The sequence below is a fragment of the Rhipicephalus sanguineus genome, chromosome 9, assembly GCF_013339695.2.
Source record: "Rhipicephalus sanguineus isolate Rsan-2018 chromosome 9, BIME_Rsan_1.4, whole genome shotgun sequence".
In the NCBI taxonomy this organism is placed as follows: Eukaryota; Metazoa; Arthropoda; class Arachnida; order Ixodida; family Ixodidae; genus Rhipicephalus; species Rhipicephalus sanguineus.
The window spans coordinates 28,877,194-28,892,775 of record NC_051184.2 but is presented as its reverse complement, the minus strand read 5'-3'; the positions used below and the strand labels follow the sequence as shown (position 1 = coordinate 28,892,775).

Here is a 15,582-nt window from a genome sequence, read left to right as displayed (position 1 = left end):
GGAACGTAAAACCCCAACAATTATTATTATTATGGCGGGATTCTAGATTGTTCTGGACAATCGGGGATTTTCTGATGTGGACATCAGTCTAAGTGCACGACTGTTTCTGCACTACAGCCCCATCGAAGTGTGGCCGCTGCGCTCAAGAGTATAACCTATGCACTCGTCATTAACAGCATGCACCATAACAGCGCTGGTGTTCGTGTCCCTTCTTCACCTCTGTCTCATTGTATCGTGCTGAATCCACTCAATATGTTTCACACCATAACCACAACGCCACCACGGCGGGATTAAAAAGAGTACTATGTGCGTGCATGTGTGTAACATATGGGCTGCTGTGCTTCAGAAAAAGTCCTCGAAACCTAAGTTTATTTGTTGCATCATTTATAATGCATTGTGGTCCACTTCTGTTCATGAGAAATCTTTTTGTCATCATTCTTGGCGCGGTTATATGAGAACTGTCAAAATCCTTCGCTCCAAGGTTGTCTGATGTGGGAGCTTCAGTGCAGCATCGCAAGATTGCCAGCCTTTCATTTTGCTTTTCGGCTTGCCAGTCCTCCCTGCGTGGTAAGAGTGGCTCTTTTTAGTATTCTAGGAGCATAACTTGGTACTATTACTGTTACCGCCTTAGGCTTCAGTTCCCTGTAAATGTAGACTGGTCAGCATCTAGGTATTGCCACCAAATGGGATGTTGCCAAATACAGTAAAATACCACTGAACGAACGTCAGTTAAACGAACTATTCAGTTGTACAAACATTTTTTAAATCCCCCACCGAAATGCCGTTAGTACAGTGCTCATGTCAGTTCTACGAACATATTTTGTGACACCATCCAATGCCTCTCACATCATATTGATCAGGAATTATCTGAAAGACTGGGTACAGACAGCGCTTTGCGTTTTGAGGGCTGTCACTTGTTACTCTTGCGTTGAGACATGTGCCACTCTGTCTACAGAAGAGATTGTAGCTAGTCCCCCGCCTCATGAAGAAGAAGAGGAGGAGGAGGAAGTAGAAAAATAGGAAAATGTGCTTAAAAAGTGGGGGTGCGGGTTATGTGCGAGAAGGTATGGTACTTTTTATAACACACAAGATTTTGACTAAAATAAGCCAGAAGCACTCAAATGAGAAGTGTAACCGATATGTACTGCTCAGCAGTTAATGCGAGACTGACTGAATGCAAAGTCGAGTGGAAAGAGAGTACTGACGTTATTTAGTACTGATGTGATTTGAGAACCATGGATACGAATAGTGGACATAAACTTAACAGGGTTGATGTGACTGTGTAATGTTAGGCAAGCTAGAAAAGATACGACAACGAAGCTCTGTTCCCATAACTCAGCTATCGAGATTCCCATACCAACCTGTTATAACGTCATGGGTTTTGTCAGCATTGAATTCATGAATATTGCACATTCCCGGAAACTCTTACTCAGCCGCCAGGACCCGAATGCATAAAAAAATGTTTGGAGATCCATGACGTGCCAATGCACTGGTGCTGGGGTTTCGGCATGAAACCACCACTTTGATCATTATTTTCTCTTCTAATAATGTATTCCTAAATATGACATTAATGAAAATATTGTTTTCAGAGAACAATTTGTCACTCTTGACTATCCTTATGGTCTGCGCAGTCAAAATTTATCTGGACTCCCACTAAAACCTCTTAACCTCAAAAAGTGCAACCCCTATAGTTGCTTGTGCTGCTGTGCATGAGGTTGAAGGCTTGATCACCGGTACACATAATCACCCTTTGACGGGAATGAATTCACTAAAGGATACCTGATCGTTGAAATTTACGTCGTGCCCGGCACCACAATTCCCCTCATATTCAGTGTTGCTTTGGGTAACACCATCGATTAGATTAGAATTCAGTGACACGTACTTAAGATACTTAGTACATTGTCTTCAAACTTGAGCACACGCCAATGGTGACGTCTCATTCAAGTTGTGTGCCTGACATCTTGCCACTTCAACCTTCTCTCTTCCCTTGAGGTTTTGTCTCATTTGGATAAGACACTTGGGGCGTGATGAATGTCGATATACTTCCATCTTGAACAAAATAAATGGTGTGAAAGACGAGGACAAGCAAGGAGCAATAAACACTAGCGCTGACTTGCTGGTTTGTGCATTGTTCATGATTAATCAGCCATTTATTTGGTTTTTTGCCTCTTTTCGTTACCTTGTGCAAGCGAGATGGTTTTATGTTATCATGCTTTCCAGTTTCTATTTATTCTGTTTCGATAGAAACAAAATTTTGTTGCGAATCAGTGCCTGTTTTTGTCGTTCCTTGCTCATCCTAGTCTTTCGCGCTGCTTATTTCGTTCAAGATGGAAGCACACCAACCCGCCCAACTATCTGTTCTGAGTCAATATACTTCAATGGCAAATTCAAACGACCTTTTCATGTCATTGGAATAACAGATGTTCGCAGTCCAAGCACTGCATATAAATAACTTTATTGCACATATACATTACATGAGGAGAGCTAAATGAGTCAAAGGTTTACACAGATGATGCAACAAATGTGGCCAGCTATAGCCTCCTGTCTTAACGTTGTCTCAAACAGCATCTCACAAAAGGCGCAAAAGCGCATAGTAATATTTAGTAGGTGCACTTCACTTTAAAATCTATGTAGGCAGGCCATTGTATAGTATCTTTGCCAACAGGTTTGGAAAAATGGAAGAACAGGATAAGCCGATGACAGAATCTTCAACATCCTCCCCACTTCTCTCCACTCCCTTGCTTGGGGCAATGGTGCCCATTATACCATTCAAGTAGGAAGCTCAGTTTAACAGCAACAACAGTGGTGTTAACACTTCACATGTGGCATCAGAATGCATATTAGTAACGTGACACACCACGAGCTACACAGTTGCAACAAACTCTTGCACTACGTTGCGGGGCAGTGCAAGCTTCTAAAACACTCGAGAACAGATACTTTAAACATATTACAGGTGGCCCATCGTACAGTAATGCATGCGCTGCCTCTTTTCTGAGCCTTTGTGGAGTTAAAAACTCCTTTTGTCTGCAGAAACATGGCGGGGAAAAACAGATCCGTTGAAAATGGCAAATGCTTTTCAGTTGTTACGCGCCTCATTAAATGCATGCTGTACTCGTGTGTGGCCTGCAGATAAGCAGCACGCTTACTGTGTTCGCTTAGGCAACAATCACCTACCAAACATTTTGTCTCCTTTACGCAGCTGTTTTTCCCGTCCATGTTCGCACTGTATTCAACAATGTACAGGGCAATCGAAATGTAACAGAAAAAGTGAGAGTGCGAATATGGAAGCTTTATATTTTTTTTGTTAGTACCACATGAAAACAACAATCGATAAAATTATTTCCCCTATACCGTGGCTTCACTAGCTTTTTATTGCCATTAATGTTGTATCTAGACAAAGCAAAACATTAAAAAAACACAAGCTGTAATGGGATGTGCTTTTCACAGGAAGTGTATACAAAAACGAGGGATGTTTAAAAAAAAACATTGTTGCGTTTGTTACGAACAGGTGGTGCTTTAGTTGTGCCTGTTCTTTGTACAGACAGGTGTGGGTGGTCCTTTGAGGATACAACAGTAACACAAACTGCACAATGTAAAAAGAAAAAAAAAGAAAGCTGTTTTTGTGTGCAACTCCACAAGAACGTCACCCCGCTATAGTGTTTTTCTGTTGCTTTTCAGTTGCCCTGCACACAGTAATTGGAACAAGCCACACACTGACACATGAAATTTCACAGTCCAGGAAGATTAAGCCTCTATGAGGGCCGGCATCAGATATCACTGTAGGTTCGCACACGCCTATACCTTAGTACAGATCTTCAATCTGCTTCTTCAAGAAATATTTGATGACCTATTGCTCAAGAAAACACAACACGTAAGAAAATAACCGATACACATCTCACAATCTCATATCCATTATCATTTTAACCACCAGGCACTTGCAGACAAGACTGCCTAGGCTCTAAAAAATGACAATCTGCCCAAAAAAGAAAAAGAAATCCTGAAATACGTCGACAGTTGTAGAGCGTATAAAAGTAACGTGGTAAAAATACTCTTCGAAGCTTGTGGAGAGGTGTAAATAAATTCCAGCTCTGGCATCGTCGCAGCGAAACAATTTTCTCCTGCCCACACAAGAGTAATTGTGGCAAAGTCTTACAGTGAGTCACCACAAAGAATTATGGCATCTTATGCATACTCAGTATATTTTTCTTCAGGTAGCACTTACATGTGAATACCATTTTCGAAAATTGTTATCAGTGCGTATTTACAAATGTAGCACATTAAAACAAAGTATATGTAAAAGTAGCCCAGACACAGTTGGCAACAAAAACCACTTCTGAATTAAAAAATTTCATCATTTGCGTATGCTTTCGGTCAGCAACACCAAAAAGGAGCGCTATGCATGTAAAATATCGACAAGCCGTTTAAAAATGGAACCATTTCATTACGGAGATCATTCTGCGAGGTATTTTAGGAGTAATTGTTGAAATGACATTTCATGCATTATTCATTGGTCCTTGTCTTAGTGTTTGGGAAGTTGTGAGTTCACTGTTATACACCAGTACTCTGACAGTACTGCAGCAAAAACTAGTTGTGCTATGTTCTCTTCAACTCATACTTGTGCCATGGAGCCAGTTCAATATTACATCTCGTGCGTTATCACACGTTTCTTGCAATACAAGTACCAACTGCAGCAGCAAAAATTCAAAATTTCTCGGAAAGCACTTTCTCGATACGATCTAGCAGTATGTCCGCATGCTTCCTCTGGAAGGTGAGCGCAGGCCTGATGCGGAAGCTGCGCTCTCCACAGCCTCCGCAGTGGATTCCCTTGAGGTGCATCTCCGTAATGAACTTGTTTCGGTCCTTTTCCGAGGGCAAGTCGACGGCGCAGAAGGTTCCCCTTCCACGGACATTAAAGAATGTGTTGGGATGTCGCTTGCTGACCTCTCTGAGGCCCTTCTGCAAGTACTCGCCCGTGTCCCTAACGTTCTCGAGAAGCCTTTCAGTGTTGACGACCTTGAGGACCTCTTCGATGAGCAGCAGTTTGGTCGGGTCCCCAACCCAAGTGTTGAAGATGCGGTACGACTCCTTGGGACGGACATTTGACTTGTAAAAGTATCCACCGGTCAGCATTTTCTTGCTGAAGGTCACCACGTCTGGGGAGTCGTCGAGACCCCAGTGTTGGTGCGCCCAGAACTTTCCGGTGGGTCCGCAGCCAGTCTGCACTTCGTCACAGATGAAGAGGACGTCGTTCTTGGCGGCGAGGGCCCGAAGCCTCCGAAAGAAGTCGTCCGACGCGTGCCGGTCGCCTCCTTCGGCCTGAATGGGCTCCACGACCAAACCGGCCACGGAGGCGCCCTTTTTGCGGTACTCGTGGAAGAGCTCTTCGACGTGGGCCAGGCTCTTCTCGTCCTCCTTCGTGTTCTCGGACTGGAACTCTTCGACCGGGTACTTGTACTCAGGGAAGTGCGCGATGGGCCAGTCGAAAGACGGCACGTCCAGCTTGTGGATTGCCTTGGAGTGAGTGGTGCTGAGCGCGCCGAAAGTGCGGCCGTGGAACGCCCCGTCGAAGGAGAGCAGCGACAGGCGCGGACTGCCGGGAGGCAAGTTGTACTTGCAAGAGCTCAGCTCTTCGGCCGTCGGCGGCTTTCCGCCGCGCTTCCGGGCGATATGGCTGATGAACACGGCCTTGTACGCGTTCTCGTTGGAACACGATCCGCACGCCATGGTCTGCACCTCCGTTAGGCCCTTCGGGGCGACGGAGAGGAGAGCGTTTTTGAGCCGGGCCACCAGATCGGCGGGCGGCAGGACGCCCATCGCGGGCCGGTTCACGAACGTGGCAACGTTTCGGGGGTCGCTGACCGCGGCCACCATGGCTGGATGGTTGTAGCCCAGCGGCAGCGACGAGATCTGCGTGTAGACGTCGAGGAACGCGTTGCCGTCCACGTCCACCATATAGTTGCCGGTCGACTTGGAGTAGTCGATGAAGAGCTGCACGGCGCCGGCATTCTGGATGGAGTCGAGCTCGCGCTTGAGAGCGTCCGATCTGGGGCCCGGAAACGTGGACGAGACGATGCTGGGCTCGGCAGGTTCGGCGGCCGCTGACGCGGAGAGGTTTCGAGCGGAGACAACGCCGCGCGCGGTGCAAGCCCGGAGCGACGAGGAAGCCGCGGCGCTGACGCTTCGTAGCATCCTCTCTCTGTATTCGGAGTTGCCGCGCGCTACTCGTGGGGTGCGAAGCGCGAGTGGCGTTATCGCGTCGACAGTCGAGCGCTACTGTCTCTCCCTGGGCTCGCTTCTAGAGTTTCAGTGGTGGCGTGGTTGTTCAGGGAACACGGCTTCTCTGCGGCGATAGCAACTACACAAGCGCGTTGCGGGTTCTCCGATTGCTCTCCGCGGCCGTGGGGGCGTTCCGCAGACGAGCACAGACCGCGCACTGCCGTCTTCCGCGCGCGCCGCGGGCCGCGGCGTAGTACGTTGCCAAGGACGTCCGCCCGGCGGCGGCTTGGCGCTGCAGTCGGCAAAGGTCGCCGTTGGCGCGCGCACCGAGAGTGGCGGCCTGTTAGAACAGATTTATGTTTTCCTCATTCGTTCTTTTTTCATTGCGTGCGCACATCCACCACGGCCGTTTCAATTCACGTCGTTATGCGACGCTGGAGCCGAGAAACGACCTCCAACAGCAGGCGGCTATGCAATGCGCGTTATGCGAAGTCGAGACACACGTGGTACATCCGCACATCTGCAAGGGATATAAATCGCCGCCGGTTCACTTCCAATGCGGACCAAACGCTGCCGGAGCCGCGAAAGGCCCCGAATGTGCTATTCACGTTCTGTTATAACTTCAAGTCAAGAAAGAAAAATTAGGCGACACAGTGGTGCTGTCAACGGCTTCCAAGGCAAAACCATTACTGACTCATCTGAGCAGCAAGCACTTCAAGATGACCTTAACTCTATTCAAGCATGGTGTGATCAGTGGCTCATGACACTTAACCCAACAAAATTCAAGTCATTGTCGTTCTCGCGTCGTCAAACCCCCTTAACTTTCCCTTACACAATCGGTAACGTTGCCTTGGACATATCTTATAAGTACCTATATGTGTAACACTGTCACATGATCTAACGCGGGGTGCGCATGTAACGAACATAATCACAGGTGCTAACAAATGGCTCGGATTTCTAAAACCGCATTTACGTCACGCTCCTAAACATTTAAAACTGCTAGCCTACAAATCCATCATCAGACCAAAACTTGAGCTATGCCGCTGCTATTTTTTAGAGCCTGCCTCAGGCTTATCTAACAAATTCACTTGAGGCATTACAGAACCGCGCGGTACGATTGATTCATTCTTCATATTCGTATCATGTCCGTGTGTCATCATTGAAAGAAGTATCATCCCTATCAACTCTTGCACTTCGTCGCCGCATTGCTACATTAGCTCTGTTCCACAAGTTCTATTACAGCTCACGTGACCGCCCAGACTTTATCACCCCTCCAGCCCGCATATCTCACCGTACCGGTCATGCCTTGCAAGTCACCAGACCACGCAGCCGCACCACGACATTTTCTGCCTCCTCCTTTCCACGTGCATCTGCTGAATGGAACGACCTAGTTTTCTCCAGTGCTGTCCTCCCGGAAGAATGGCGTTCCGCGACTGTGATTCCTGTCCTCAAACAAGGCAAACCGCCGCGATCGGTGACGTCATACAGGCCCATCTCTCTCACTTCTGTGGCGGGCAAAACTATGGAGGAGATGGCTCTTTACCGGCTACAGTGGATCGCGGAGGTGCGCAACGCTTTCCCACCAGAGCAGTGTGGATTCCGGCCACATCGCGCGACCATCGACTGCATTGCTGCAGTCGTGAGCACCCTCGAGCAGGCCCTTCACGATGGAGAAATGGCCATCCTACTCCTCCTTGACATAAAGTCGGCATTCGACTCGCTCCCCCACTCGTCTATCATCAGTGCTGTGCGCGCGCTAGGTGTTGAGGGCAAACTCTTGAACTACGTTCAGGCCTTCCTCACTGACCGAACGTTTACTGTGCGCGTGGGCGGGGCGACAAGTGCGCCGCGATCTGTCAGCTGTGGCGTCCCACAAGGCAGCGTCCTCAGCCCGTTTTTGTTTAATCTGGTGCTCGCGCCGCTCGTCAAGTGCCTACCAGAAACGGCTGTGTTCCCTGTTCGCGCAGTGGTGTACGCTGATGACGTCGCATTGTATGTACGTGGTCCGACCCGAAAGTGCTCGGTGGTGCGCGCTTGCATGCAGGAGGCCCTCCAATGTGTGGCCGCCTTCGTGAGAAACATCGGACTCGCGATCTCGGCGCCGAAAACCGAGGCCCTCGTCGTCCACCCTCGTGCTGAAGCCCGACGACGTCTTCCGTGCCTTCAGCTGGATGGTGCACCAATTGTTTGGAGTAGCAACGTCCGCTACCTCGGCCTGACGATAGACAATCGCCTCCGATGGTTCCCGGCGGTGCGACGTGTACGACAGACGACGCGTCGCGTGGAATCGGCCGTGCGCCAACTACTCGCAGGCGGCAACGGCTGCCCCGCTGCCTTCGCCTGCACCATCTACGAGGCGATGGCTCTGTCTGCCATCCACTACGCACTGCCGATCTGCAAACTCCAGGCGCCACAGTGGCGACTGATTGACCAGGACCACCGCCGAGTCATCCGCATGTGTCACGGAATGCCTCGTGGCTCTCGTGTGGCCGAGACCCTCGCGGAGGCTCGTGCGTGGCCTGCGTCGCTCACGGCGGACCTGCGCGCATTGTGCCACTTGCAGCGTCTCCACCGAGCGCCTGATGCAGGTCCCCTCCTCTCGCGGTTACGTGCTGTGCCAAACTCACGTGTCGGCCAACTTATCGACGTGTACGACGGTGTTGTGGCTGACGACCCCGCACGCCTTTCGCGCTGGCCACCCCCTCACCGTCGAGTGCCCCTTCGAGTGAACTTGCACCTGCCGGGCATTCGATCCAAACGCCACACCCCCATCAGTGCCATTGCTCAGGAGGCCGCGGCGCGGATGTATGAGGACCTGGCCGGGAGGACGCAGGTGTTCACCGATGGGTCCGTCCTGCAGGATCGCTCAGCCGCGGCCGCCTGCATAGCCCCTCAGCTCAGCTCGGAACGACAGTGCCGCTTGCGATACTGTGCATCCTCAACAACAGCTGAGCTAGTCGGGCTCCAGCTGGCTGCAGACCTCCTGCGCAATTCGCCGGCCGTCACGAGCGCAGCAATCTTCTGCGACTCGAAACCTGCACTCCGCCAGCTCGCGAGGGAGGAACGAGGCCCCCTTCTTGCTCAGCGTGCCGCTCTCAGCCTGCTGGCCCTCCAGGAACGAGGCTGTGATGTGGTCCTTCAGTGGCTCCCTTCACACGTCGGCATCGCGGGCAATGAGGCTGCAGACGAACTCGCAAAACGAGCACACTCCGCCGAGACTTCGCTGACGGATTACGCCAGCTCGTTCGACTCGGCACGCAACAACCTTCGCCGGGAGCTGGTGCGCGAGCATCCTGACGCACGGGTCGCCTCCGGACACCCCCCTCCTCCCATCCCAGCCACTGGTTTCACTCGCCGCGAGCGCGCGCTTCTTCTTGCCCTGAGGACCGGTTCTGTGTGGCCCGCGGAACGCAGGCATCGTCTTCGCGGCGCCGCTGCACCGAACTGCACCGATTGCGGCGCGATCGAAACCCTGTGCCACCTATTGTTTGACTGTCCGTCTCTCAACACTGCGCGGAAGCGGCTCGCCATGAAGTACCGCCTCGTCGGACTGCCGTGTGCGACCCTACAGGACTTGCTCCATCCCACCGGCCACGTACACCGTCGCCGATCAGCCCTTGCGGCCCTACTAGCTTTTCTCGAGGATGCCGGCCTAGTCGAACGAATTTTCTAGCCGCTCACCACGGTGACTCGGACGCCCGTTCTCCTGCCCCCCCCCCCCCCCTCACTGTTTTTTTTTTCACTCATACCTTTCTTTTTCTTCTTTTACCATACTCTTTTCACTCTCACTGTCCCTTTAATCCCCAATCCCCCGTGAGTGTATCGGTTGAGGTGTCCTCACTTGAGAGACAGTTATCGTGCTCTCCACACCCAATTTCCATTTTCATTTCCTTCTTCCTTTTAAGAATCACCCACCACAGCACTGCCGCCACTACCTGTCCGACTTTATTCCTGCTAAGTGTAACACATTACCTGTCGCGCAATTAACATATGAGGTTATTTGTACAATTTAGATATATATCCACCCAGGCCCGTAGCCAGGAATTTTTTTCGGGGGGGGGGGGGGGGGGCACTTGGTGAAAGCCTTGAAAAACGCCTATATTTATTATTTTTTTTCTGTAAAACATCCCATCCATCAGAATTTCGAGCCCCCCCCCCCCCCCCCCCCTTTAAAGTATCGTTTGCATCCTTTAAAAGATGTAAACAATTTTAACGTTATATTCCCAGGCACACCGTATCACGGCCTCTCAGCCGAGGCAATTGCTGCTGCGGTAGTTGTGTCAGAGGAAGCACCTGCCTTCCGGCCTTTGGGCTCAAAGGCCTTGAGGAGGCATATCGTGCTAGTCACATTTTCTCGCTTGTTGAAATCATGGTCACTTGTCATTCATTGATCACGTGTCACTGCCATAATTTTATGCCATATACATATATCTTACGCGTCTATATAGCGCGTGTTTTAGGCCTCTTTACAGTCATAATAAGGTGTCGTCGTAACTATTAGTCATCGCTAACACCACATCAGAAGACATGGCGCTCTGTGGCCACTCCTGGTCCTTGCGCCACGAAGCCCCACTAATCATCATCATCAATGACATGCCATCCAACGCAGGCCTTTCTACCGTTGCCTCCTTCCGTTTTCAACATCACAGCCGGTATTTATTTGAACCGCGCGTAAATTTATACAGGGCCTTCCAAAGTACCTGCGTGGCAGAGTTGCCAGTTCCGCTTATAATAAGCGGATTTGGGCTTCTTTTTTCGCCGAGTCGTTTGTAGAATTTTCCAGTCGCGTTTTTTGCGCTTATTTGCATTTTTCCAGCAAATATAGTTATCTTAGTGCTTGTAACGTTAATAGCGCGTTTGTCGATGACTTTGAGTGTTGAAGTGAAACATACGTTGGGGGAATCAACAAGTAAATTCAACCGAATGCAGACTTGAGTGGCATTTTTTTTATTATAATTAAAAATATTTTCGAGAACGGGAAAATTGATTAAATTTCCGCTTATTTTGGGCGTCTTCGCGAAATCCGCGCCGCTTTTCTTGGGCTTCTTTTGGGATTATTATTTGCTTGTTAGCTCGGCAGTATCTGGCAACTATGCTGCGCGGTGAAATACTTTTACGATGATACAGCCATCGTGTACTCGGGCGGATGACTACGCACAGCTGCGTCACAATCAGAACAGCTATTGCTTTCGCGCTCGTCAGAGGCAGCTGCTCGCGGATTGATGTGTTCTCTGCGGATACGGAACGCTTGTACACCAGCCGTAATTTACGGTTTGGATACAAACAGAGGAAGTCGAAAGGAATGTTGAAACGCATTGTGACACAGAAGGTGTTGTAGGAGTACACGTCCTCCTTATTGGAGCCACCGCCGCCTCTTTTAAGCTGCATTGTGTGACGTCACAAAGCTAATAATAATAATATCTGGGGTTTAACGTCCCAAAACCAGGATATGATTATGAGAGACGCCGTAGTGGAGGGCTCCGGAAATTTCGACCACCTGGGGTTCTTTAACGTACACCTAAATCTAAGTACACGGGCCTTGAACATTTTCGCCTCCATCGAAAATGCTGCCGCCGCGGCCGGGATTCGATCCCGCGACCTTCGGGTCAGCAGTCGAGCGCCATAACCACTAGACCACCGTGGCGGGGCGACGTCACAAAGCTATGCGACGGCTCTACTGCCACATGTGCGATCGACCCGCGTGAATTTTACAGTTGAAGTGTAAAAGTTTGCAGTCCCATTAGCGAGGGCTAACGAGAGCCCAGGAAAAAGCCCATGCTATCACTAGACACTCATTAAATTACTTTTTAATTTTTTATTCTATTGCATAACCTTGCTACTTTGATTCAATTTTAGTGAAATTTAACTCACGCATGATTCACCTTCAAACTCACATTAATTTATAGTTTAATCCCTTTATGGAGTAATTAGGTATATCACTTCGAATGGTCTAGCATACCCTTATTACAGAAGAATTCCTCCTTGCCATTGATGATTTCTTCATCAGCCGGTGTTGCATTATACTCCAGGAACGGCCCACCTTTTGATATTATGCATTCATCTTCATGCCGCCGGACGCGGGATTTCTTGACTGATGAGCCATATATATAGGCTGTCGCCTTATAATTTGCAGCACATTGCGGCGAATGCGCAAGCAACCCTCAAACTTTCGTAGCCTTTGTAATAAGTTACGCCCCCCCCCCCCTAGTCACCTAAGAGGGGGGGGGGCGCAAAATCTGCCCCATACATTGACCCTCCTAGTCACCTAAGATGGGGGCAGCGCAAAATCTGCCTTTGCCTTGTACATTGACCTAGTAAGGGGGGGGGGGGTGCGCTGCGATGAACCTTCGCCCCCCCCCCCCCCCCCTCCCCCCTGACGGGGAACCCTGCGCACGCCTATGGTGATATAGCTGCACGATCTATAGCTATCCTTGCGCGTTCCCTGCGTGTTTGAAATTCCTCGCCAACAGCGCACACGCTGCGCTGACCCATTTCACGATCGCATATATCAGCGAAATAAGCGAGACGATAGACGGTGCTCTCAGGAAAACGGTCTATGACAGACCACACCTTAATAAAAAAAAACAAAAAAACTAAAAGGCCAGAAGAAATAGGGCATATTTCCACTAAGCGTCTCCCATTCGTACGTGCAGAGCGCAAATTTCACCACATGCCTGAAGACCTAAATCTAATCGATATTTGCAGCCGTATTGTCCGGACAGCATCGATCGGGTTTTCTCGCGCCGGTGAGCCTTGCAGAGACGCGCGGTCATCGCAGTCGCACCGGCCTCTGAAAGCCGCGCTTGATTTTGTGCGCTGATCAATGAATAATACGAAATAGTTCATGTGCTATCATCTCAAAACAAAGGCTTGCAGAAATAATGTTGGCCGCCATGGTTACGATGCAAAGCGCGAGGACGGCCACGGAGAGTGAAAAATGCCCCGTAGGAAGAACCTCTCAGGTGGCCAAACTTAACCCATAGTCCCACACTATAGCATACTTCATAATCATACCGAGTTTTCTGACGCGTAAAACCCCTACTTCTTCAGCACTGCACTCTCGGTACTTTCATGCCATGCGCGATTGACACTATGTGAGCGTATCAGCTTGATGAAGTGTTCAGTACAGGAACATTTCGCTAGATAATTATTTTTTGGGGACAAGATAAACCGTACAACGTAGAACAGCCGGATTACTCTCGACCGCAGACTCTGCGCTCACCTGTGCCCGCTGTCAGCAGACCGCTTTGAGAGTATTCAACAACATGGAAGCCCACGATCGCGAAGCTCGCCGAGCTTTGTCGAGTATTGTCGAGGACTGTAATTTGTTTCGGTGAAATCGGTGTTGTTGGCGAAATGGCTGAATGAAAAGAAGAATCTGCTTTACAGAGAGCTGCTGGAGACTGACCTCGCTGCTGTCACGCGTGGGGCCCCGCACACGAAGGGAGGATACAGTGATGCCCCGATATGCCACCATAGCCCCGATATCGGCAGTTTTTTTTTTCTTTTGCGGACAACAGGTACCGACAGTGCACAATGCACTGCTGCACATTATGTTTCCTTCTCTCGGTTCGCATACTGACCTTAATATCAGTGTTCAAACATGGGCCGTGTTCTGACGCAACCGCTTTCGGCAACAGCGCCACTTTGCCTGCCGAAGAATCCTGCGTGTGCAATGCGTGTGCGTGTGCAATTAAAGCGACAACTTAACCGCTACTCTTCAACCTGCGAATCAGCGCGCATTAAAAGAGATATATATCTCAAAGGTGATCGCCTTAGCATACGGCCACAGAAATAAACCGTACACGCGCCAGCAGAGCTGAAATAAACTGCGAGGACAGCCGTAGGGCTCGAGCAGACGAAAAGTGTACTGGTTGCCAGCCTATTTGTCAGCTAAATCTGCGGTGTTCCGCCGCCAGAATCCCGATGTGAAAAAGAGGTTGGGGTCATCCGTCCGCGAGCGACGCGGACGAGTCGCGGACGAGGGGAATCGCTGATGCGAGGTCACGTGACGCGCCGTCCGTCCCGCCACATCCGGATTCGGTCCGTCGTCTGAATGCACCATTACGGTACAAAAGACTTGTACCTGTTAAACCTGCGAGTGCATGTATGCCTGGCTCGCATTGACGTCACTGAAACCGCCGTGTTGGGCCATCAGTACGGGGAGACGCGACGTTTGCGATGTCACATTAATGTTATCAAAACACCACATGCAGGTTCTTTCGTTATTCACGCACGCAGGCGTCCCTAGTTGCCACGTCATTGTCACATTGAAGCAGGTTAACCACAACTTGTTTGTCACCAAAGCCGCGATCGCGGTGTGCCAGTACGTTCAGAAGCCGCGCCCATGACGTCATGTGCAAGCTATCTATACCCTGTTTGTTTGTTTCTCTTCATCGTATGTACGGACACCAAACAAGCAGTGGAAGTACGCAAGACCAGTGTATCTCGAGCAGGCCCGTAGCCAGGAATTTTTTTCGGGGAAGGGGGGGGGGGGACTCGCTGAAAGCCTTGACTATTTGAGAAAAACGCCCATTTTCCTTATTTATTTTTTGATAAAACACCATGTGTCACCAAATTTGTCACCAAAGGCTTGGAGCATCCACACGACCGAGACAAAACACTGCAGACTGGAGATCAGAGCAAACAGTGCGGCTGAAGAGCGTGTGATCACAAGTGGGGGATAAGCGCCGTTATCTCACGAAACGGAAAGCAGAGCGTGCACTGTTTTCACAGGTTATCTCTCGCTTGCTCCGCTAAAGCGTATCGCGAAAGCCTTGAGTAAACGCGCGTATACTGCTCGGTTTACTTGTCGACAAGGGTTGGACCTATAGTGTACTGCAGGCCCGATTCCGGAAACGTGGCTATTTTCGAAGCCTTTGCATGCACACCGACGCGTGGTACGTGACCTCGCGAGGTATTTAACATCTTTTGCAACGAAGCCGATCCTCTAGGCACGGCGGGTGGGTTGTTTGAGGACGCGTGTTCGAATCGCTGCCGTGGCGGCATCACATCGATGTGTCGAAATGGGGAAAAAAAGGTATACTGCTGTGGGGTTGTTTCTTTGCCATTACTGAATGGTTTGGAGCATCTATAGCGCGGCAGGACACAAGATTTACAACCGCGAGCGGTTGTGTCCGTTTATCGTTTCCTCTTGTGTCCGTATATACTACCTACTGAGATGCTCCAGCCCATTCCATGGTCAAAATTAGTCCGAGGTCGCCCACTACAGCAAGCCTCATAACTAACTTATTAACTTACTTATTCTTTAGGCTGGGGGGAGGGGGGTTAAGTAACATAATTGTTATTGTTCTGTCATATAATTGAGACAGAACAATAGGAAACCCCTACAAGCACGAACCCTTT

General features: G+C 49.9%; 1 protein-coding gene and 1 long non-coding RNA gene across 2 annotated transcripts; both read right to left on the bottom strand.

Annotated features, from left to right (window-relative positions):
- Window positions 1-362: 362 nt before the first annotated feature.
- On the bottom strand, window positions 363-7,604 carry LOC119404874 (uncharacterized). Its single transcript, XR_005186388.2, has 2 exons — window positions 7,513-7,604; window positions 363-560 (listed from the first exon to the last, which is right to left on the bottom strand). It is a non-coding gene; the product is annotated as an uncharacterized LOC119404874 (long non-coding RNA).
- Window positions 2,437-6,453, bottom strand: LOC119404873 (4-aminobutyrate aminotransferase, mitochondrial). The gene has a single exon (XM_037671559.2). It carries the CDS (start codon window positions 6,187-6,189, stop codon window positions 4,702-4,704), a length of 1,488 nt encoding a protein of 495 aa, XP_037527487.1. The 5' UTR covers window positions 6,190-6,453; the 3' UTR covers window positions 2,437-4,701.
- Window positions 7,605-15,582: the final 7,978 nt, after the last annotated feature.